General features: G+C 50.9%; 1 protein-coding gene across 3 annotated transcripts in view; it reads right to left on the reverse strand.

Annotated features, from left to right (window-relative positions):
- Window positions 1-4,383, reverse strand: part of LOC119379406 (probable sodium/potassium/calcium exchanger CG1090) — a 527,113-nt gene extending 522,730 nt beyond the window's left edge. For all 3 annotated transcript variants that reach the window (XM_049411972.1, XM_049411973.1, XM_049411971.1), the window contains exon 1: window positions 4,124-4,383. In XM_049411972.1, coding sequence (XP_049267929.1) covers window positions 4,124-4,355 — 232 coding nt within the window. In that variant the 5' untranslated portion in view covers window positions 4,356-4,383. The remainder of the gene's footprint in view (window positions 1-4,123) is intronic.
- Window positions 4,384-8,287: the final 3,904 nt, after the last annotated feature.

Genomic DNA, 8,287 nt, shown 5'->3' on the forward strand with positions numbered 1-8,287 from the left:
CCAGTTTACCACTTGTCCACAGAAAGGAGTGACGTGAGGATCAGCTGCTCAGCTAACATTTCGTCTGCTAGGCGCGCACGTTCAGTCATGCCGCCACCAGCATCGCCGTCGTCGCCGTCAAAAGTATCGACTAGTGCTGAAGACGGCATTCTGGAACTTAGAATCACCGCGATACGCGACGTCGCGAATCATTTTCGATTCGACTCTTTGCAAAACAGCGATTCAAAAATGGAAGCTGTTCCAAGCAGCAACGAGGAGGTGCCCGGGGACGCACGCTTGGGCCATACTCGCTGGTGTGTCTCAATTAGCTATATGAGAGAATTTTAGCGTGCACAGCATTCCGGTATACGCAAAGGGGTCTGTGGAATATCGGCATAGCGAATGCACACCAGCGGAGAAATAGAATACGATAGGTTTCTACAATAACAATTCTGTGCTTGCCAGGTTCTTCTTTGCACCGCCAGATGGCCCCACCTATCCGGCCTCTCACGGTTACGGCTGCAGTAACCCGGTATTACGCTAGCGCAAGGAAGTCCACGGATGAACTAACATTCACTAATAACGCTACATACGTGTTACTTGTTAGCGATGATATTTATGTATAGGCTGCTCCACTTCGATAGCTTGTGGTCGTGTTGGCGTGTACCGTACGTGTAATGAAACGCCACGCACTTTCCGCTTTTTCCGCGCCTCGACGAGCAGGTACGTACTGCGCAGCGGTTCCTCGACATGCTGGCACGTAGTCGCTCCGACTGATCGCACTCGCGCTGAGGAACACACGACAAATCAGTCGATACGACACGATGAATCGCAGGCACGGATCGGGACAGCGAGGAGAGCCACTGGCTGGGAGTGAGAGCCGGTGAGAGCGTCGCCTGTCGTCGGCGGTGTCGGCAGCACAATAAATACACTCAGTTCGTCGACGTCATTGTTACTAGCGTATCGTCACTCAGGATGGTATGATCGGAATGTATCGCACCTGTTACGTAGCACTAGTGTCGATGTCGCAGCGTGATCAATCTTCCGTTGAGCTTTTGTACGCTATTTGCCCTCGAAATAAAATTACTTCCACGCGACGGACGCCATTCAAATTTGGCCAAGGAGACCTATGCATACCGAGCATTCGAATGAAGGGCACATCTCGACTTTGAAATTTGATGTCAGTGCTCCTTTAATGTACATCGCCTCCGCTAGTTCACGTGCCACCTTGTCTTTGCTTCTTCGTGAGGTGCTCGTGCTGTTCAGCAAAGGATCATACGAGCACTCCTTGCAATGATGCGGCAAATGCGATCCTGTGCCATTCCTCATTGACAGCGCATGCTCCCTTAGGCGATCATTGATACACTGGCCCGACTGGCCGATGCACACCTTACCACAACTGAGCGGAATCTTATATACAACGTCTACTGTACACTTCAAAAAAATTTTTTTATGCTTCTTGACACACTCCTCGTCGCTTTTTGAAAGCGAGTTTGCCTTTCTATCTGAGAGGTTGTCATGAATGTGCATTTATTTTTTGGTGTGTGTTGTACGCATGCGCTAGGGTTTCAGAAGTGAGCGTCGATTTAATAAAGGTCAGTTGCAAGTGTGCGCTTGTCCGTGTTACTTCTTCGTCCACGTTCTTGCTTTGCGCGAACAATTTTCTAACAAACATCCTACACGGTGTAATCGCGACTTGGGAAATGCATTTCGCTTTCAGTCGGGCGTCGTCGATCGTCTACTCTTCTCCGTAAACGTGATTGACGATCCTGTCTCCTTTTATCAAGTTCGCTTTTCGGAAGTGCCAGTCAAGCTTGAAGACCTTTTTGAAGCAGCACTGCAGGCGGTACATCGTGAGATTTCGCAAGTGCACCGCAAGAGCTCTGCACGTGCACGGAAGCGAACGGCAGCGCGTTGGAGAGAAGGGAAAACGCGCGTTGTTTGCTCCCAGTTTCTATTTTTACGCCAGAGATTGCGCTGCCTGTCAAGAGCAGCAGCGCCAATAAGCGATGATGATGATGTTGGTGGTCTTGCCCTTTTTATCGGGTCGCCGTAGTTTGGTGTCCAAAACCGGCGTGACGGAGGAAAAACATTTTAAAAATGATAAGAGTCGCTAAACTGGCTAACAAACAAGTATGAGCTGCCACTAAACACGTAGCGTTCCGCGCCGCCACCAGTACTCAAGGCGCCTCTTCGTCACTTCCACCGCCTTCCGCAGCTCTCCGCCCTCTACACCGAAGCCAAGCGCGATGGGCAGCGCCGCTGTGCCGGCCGGCGGAAGAATCGCACAACACTCGAGGACGACATGGCCGAGCGTTTCTTCCGAGCCTCCACAGAGGCCGCATGTTTTCACGAGGCCCTCTGTGAATCGCGCTCTCCAGAGTCGCGTCCGCAGCACACCGTCCTGTCCTGTCTTTCTTTAGTCCTGTCCTGTCCTGTCTCTCACATGTGTCTGTCTTTCTTTAGCGCTAAACCACGATGCAGCACACCCGCCCTCGCCTCTGCCAGCAAAGCACTCCCCTTCGAGTTGTAGATTCCTTCTGTGCTTATTTCGGGTTTCTTGTCGCGGTATATCTCAAGAGATGACTTTGTCGCGGCGGAGTTTCGCCATGCGGTAGCTTCCACCTCCCGGACTTTGAGCCGCACTCCCTCTCCAGGTTTATTCTTCCCCTCCTCGTTTGCTCTCTCTAAACGCACTGCCGGCAACCCGAAAAGTCGGCGCAGAGCCGCTGTGCGTCTAGTCGATCTCGTAGACCTACTCGGGAAGATGGTGTGGACGAGCACACTGCGGACCACATTCTGTTCAGGGAGCCTCACCAGCCGGTTCTCGTAACCTGCCTTGGCAACTGCCTCCCTCGCCGTGAAGGAAGACCATCCCATCTCCCCTTGTATGGCCTCCATTGGTGTGTGCTTGTGTACGCCCCCCAGTGCTAGCCTTCCTATTTCTCTCTGGCGCCTCTCCAAAAACTCCCGAACGCCAGTGGAGAGGTAGAGCACAGCATCAGCGTACGTGAGGGCCAGCACTGCCACCATCTTCCATAGCGCTCGCATGACTTCATACTGGCTGTACGACCACAGCGCTCTTCGGCACAGAATCCCCTTGTATCGGGCTGCTCTCGCCCTCAGCTCCTTCTCATATGCTGAGAGGTAGTCTGCAACCTCTGTCAGCCGAACACCCAGGTATTTAGTCGCGGCGCTCCTATGGATGTCGTTGTCCTGTAGTCTCCACGTTGTGTCCTGAGGTACGTCAGACCCTCCCAACGTCATCACGTCAGGTGATAGTGGACAACCCTGGCGGAGCCCTCTAGGCATGACCAAAGGCTTGGTTCTGTGGCCCTCCCATTCTGCCTCTGCCACTACATCTCTGTAAATGGCCTGTAGCAGTCCGAGGTCCTCTTCCGCCATGCCCAACTCTCCAAGGATCGCCCACAATATCTCACGGTCGACACAGTCGTAGGTCTTCGCAATGTCCAGGAAGGCGACATAAAGCGGGATCCCCGTTCGATTCGCCATCTCGATGTCCTGGGTGAGAATCAACAAGTTGTCCTCTATACTTGGGGAGCCTACTAGTGTTGTCATGACGACCGTGTGCGCCGCCATTCCTACAGTTTAAATCTGTGAATCCAAATCGCCAAGGTCGTAACTGAAGGGACGTTTGGCGCTGACGTCATGAATTAAGGCATCCTATGGGAAGTATACGGAGTAACATCCCCCTGACAGGGCCGCCGCCAGCTCCGGGCTCGTTCTGCGAGCGTACAAATAGGTGCTGTAGCGAAAAAAATAAAGAGGAGATGCCCTCGACTTCTGGGTCTCGGCCACGGAGAAAGAACAGATGGTCTCGGCATCGCTCGCCTCCCAGTCATGCGCTCCGGCCAAGGCACGGTGTTGGAAGTGGGGTGCCGTAATCGATTAATTGAAAGGCCGACATCGATTACGATTAATCGTTTTGCGGCGTACGTTTAATCCATTAATCATTCATCGATTTCACCACCACTATGAAAGAAACGACCCTACGTCACCGATAACGAGCATCACGTAATTTCTGAGGGGGCGGCAGGAAAGAGAGGAAGCCCTAGGAACGGGACCAAGAGTGCTCGGCCAGAGAAAGCCGAGCACTCTCGCTCGCCGAGAGAAAAACGCCTACCGTCGCAGATGAGCTCCAGTGAAGGCACGAAGTAGTCCTCGCAGATTATGGACAGCGCCGCAAACATGTAGAGAGCGGCCAACACGTGCACCACGATGGCTCCCTGCTGGCGCAGTTCGGGGCTCATGAGGGGCCGCGGGAACTGCTCGATGGCGGCCACGGTGCAGTTGGGCTCTGCCGCCGCCGCCGCCACACATACCAGAGCTGGGAACAGCAAGCGCACGGCGACCATGTCCTCGTCGGCTTCACGAGTGCACGCAGCAGCTTATCTCTGCTTAAGTGATGGCGCTCATCAACCGCGCGTGACTGCCCCGCAATCACGTCCCGCCTTATCGCTAACCTTCGTGGATTGAAACGGCCACGTGCACCGTTGTGACGCCGCCGCACAAAACATAAAAAGCTCTGTGACAGAAGCATTGCTTTTACCTAAAGTTACTGAATATACAGTTACTCTACTTTTCATAATTGTTGGGGTTTTACGTCCCAATACCACCACATTATTATGAGGGACGAAGTAGTTGAGGGCTCCGGAAATTTTGACTATCTGGTGACCACTGACATCGCACAGTACACGGGCCTCTAGCATTTCGCCTCCATCCAAATGCACCACCGCGGCCGGGATCGAACTCTACTTTTACGTCAGTCATAGCGTAGTTTAGCGCAAAAAACAGGCAACAGACGAGTGAGAGGACAAGGACACAGCGCATTCTTCCAACTAAAGTTTATTGGATTGGGACGCATGTATATATACACGCAGGGAAAGCAAGAAAAGAAAAAAAAAACCAAGAAGTAAAAACCGAAAGGTGAAAAGAATAAAAGTGCCGATAAGTCACACACGTGTGCCAACACCGCCCCCCTTCCCATGTCTCGCCAAAAACAAAAGCTCTTTGTCAGAAAGATGCAAGGAAGGCGTGCTTACGCATGCGTCCCCAGACCGTTTAATTTCCTCAGCCTCGATGATTTCCCTCACCCTTTGGTCCCGACTGCGTGCAAGGACCGCAGTGTTATTCTTGCTTTCCCTGCGTGTATATATACATGCGTCCCAATCCAATAAACTTTAGTTGGAAGAATGCGCTGTGTCCTTGTCCTCTCACTCGTCTGTTGCCTGTTTTTTGCGCTAAACTACGCTATGACTGACTCGTTCCAACTCGCCCAACAAGCAACGTTGCTAATCTACTTTTACGCGGTAGCCCAGTGGCTAATTCTGGCGTGTGCTCGACTTGGGGCACCACAGCAGTCGAACTTGGACGTATGCAAACGCGATATTGCTGTGGTTTCGATCCGGTTGGGAGAAAAAAATGTATTACGGTTCGCGAATCCGCTCGCAACACTGAGCCGTTTCACCGGGTAGTTGATAGGTTGCACAGTGCTATATTGATTTAAATGTGCTAAGCTGTAACTCCTGGCGGCCGCTCTGCATACCTCCCTGCTTTTGCTCTCTCCCTCTGGTCAGGAAAGTTGCAAGGCGGCCTTGTTGGTACGGCATTCTTGAATGACTATGGTAGCACAAGAAGAACACCGAGACACACACGCAGCGCTACACTTCCAACCAGTGGTTCATTTTTGGGCACTACGTGGTTCTTATACACTTTCTTTCTTTGCACACGGCTTTTTCATATCGCGCACGGAACAAAATTCACTTATCGCACATTTCAGGTTATTTATCACACCTTTCAGCGCACCTTTCAGCTCACTCTGAACCGACTCTTTCCCTCCCTCTCTAAAAGAGAGTAGAAGACCGTTCGTTCCGTTCGAGTAACTTCTCCGGAAAGTTCGTCAGTTGCCCTGAACACCGGCAGTGTTGGGTCGCGTGGAATAGCCCCGACCTTGTGCACGTGCATAGTAATTAGAGATTCCTCCACTGTCACCAGCTTTGGTTCAACTGTAAATGTAGTGCGGGCGTTGCGCATGGTCCGCTTGATACTCATGTCACTACATTGAGAACCTACACAGAAAGCTAATTTCCACTGCTTCTTGGCTATCATTACACAAAGCCCCTTTTCCGTGCTTTGCAGTGAGTCAAAAGTGGTGATTTTATATGCATGAACGACGGAAGGGCTTTGCCTTTTTTGCCTGCTAAAACACTATGAGCATCATGCATCACCCCTAAACAGATGTACCGAGCACCGCTTTCTTTTGCGTTGTTACAAAGCGATTTGAAATGTTCAAGAATATCATTGGTAATTAGGTTGACATGTTGTGGTGCAAGCGCGGCAAGCAGGCAGACAGGGAGGATGAGTCCAAGCAGCGCGGCATACATACTTGGAGGGCGCACTCACAAACATATACACGAATGCACTGCTCAGCTTTAGCGAAACATATGAGAGGCAATTTTTTTCAGCTATAAAACAAGTCCCCCTAGCACCCAGGGCTGGGCAGAGATACTCGGAAAAGTATTCCGGAATACAGATATCGAAATACATGGACTGGAAGCCTAAAATACAGATACTGAGATACATTTGCCTTTAGTGTAACGGTATATTTCGGAGATACTTTCGCAATAGGAGGAAAAAAGTATTCCGGAATACAGATACAGCAATACAGATACTGAAATACTTTATTTTTTATTACAAGGATGCTCATACTCCGCAAAGACATTTATACGTGCGCCATAATGTTGTAAGCAAAGTTGCAGCGCATTGATACATTGATACTTTCAGTTCATTTATTTATTTATACAGCACCCTCAGCGACATGAACACATTAGAGACCGGGGGTGTTACAAAGTACATAATTAGTAATAATTACATAATTGCACGTATCAATTGCATTAAAAAGTACGCTATTTCGCAGCAAGAGTAACAAGCATTGGACACCGAAATCGACATACTTGGTGACAACAAAATGAGCTATGCTAGAAATAGCACAGTTTAAGGAAATCACTCGAGTCACTAATGAACACCAGTGAACTGAGAAAAAGTATACATTTATTTTGCTCATAAATTCTGCTTTGCTGAGAAGGTTGCCGTGTGAGCATCTCAAATAGGCTGTTTTCTAGACAGCGTCGGTTCGGCCTCAGCACAAGACTCGCGACAGAAGAAAAGTCTGTCTACCGCTTCAGACGATCACAAATTCGCGTTATAGTGAATAAATACCGCTTTCATAGTCGGATAGCCCTGCAGCGTGGCGATATCTCTTCTCGAGTCATCTAGACACCGAAACACTTCCGCCCTCACGTGAGTTGTTGTGACCGTTCGGAAGCCGAAGTCGGTGCCCATCTTCGGAATCCTCAGCCGTCTGGCCTGGTCGGCACCGGGTCAGAGGATTCCACTGCCCACATAGGCCGGCCATAATCACCTAAGCGCAATGGAACCCAATGCGTCAAAACTGCACAATTCATACACTGGCTTCCTAAAATCACGTTGTTTGGGCAGTGAGAGGGTTTAAGCCCTCCCACGTTGCTCCTGCCAGCTCTCTAAACAGACGTGGAAACGGGGACAGCTGCTCAGAGCGCCCCATCGGAAACTACAGCAAGCACTCGTCGCCTAGACCGAAAGGGTCACTCTTCAATAAAGCTATCACCACCACCGACGCTACCAGCACCCATTTCAGCAAGCCGCAACAGGCGAAGTCGGCTCCGACGGTGGGGGAACCTGGTACCACAAAAGACCGTTTCACGCTTGTGATCAATTAAGAACACACCCCGACACGCTGGAGCGGTGGCTGAAAGCGCGACAAAGATATTCATCTTCTAATCGCTTCCGCTGCGACAACGGGAACTGCTTTTCGAAGTGCCGCCGCTTTGAGAACTGAACGCACGCGAAGCATTGCAAGGGCTCTGTTCCAAGGCGGTATCCGCGCGGGGGGGGTCCCGAAGTAATGGCTTGCCACCCGAAAAAAAGTAGGCGTGCTGCAGTGACCTTGACAGCCCGCGACTTTCGTCGGCAGAGGCCGGCAAAATTGTCTCCGCTATTCTGCCGTCTGTGGCGTCGCGCGCTTTACCACATGGGCCTATCTGCGCATGAGGGGAAACCATCGCCGCCCTTTCTGTCTGAGACCGGCAGCGTGCCTTTCCTTGTCTTGGCACAAAAACAAACAAAAAAAAGCATCAATCCCCCTTGGAAACACGCCTCAACTCATTCCCGACAACCGGATGCGTTGAGATACAAATGTAACGGGATACTCGTGTCCTGCATATTATCGCGATACAAACGATACATCGTA

Source organism: Rhipicephalus sanguineus, chromosome 1, assembly GCF_013339695.2.
Source record: "Rhipicephalus sanguineus isolate Rsan-2018 chromosome 1, BIME_Rsan_1.4, whole genome shotgun sequence".
Classification (NCBI taxonomy): domain Eukaryota; kingdom Metazoa; phylum Arthropoda; class Arachnida; order Ixodida; family Ixodidae; genus Rhipicephalus; species Rhipicephalus sanguineus.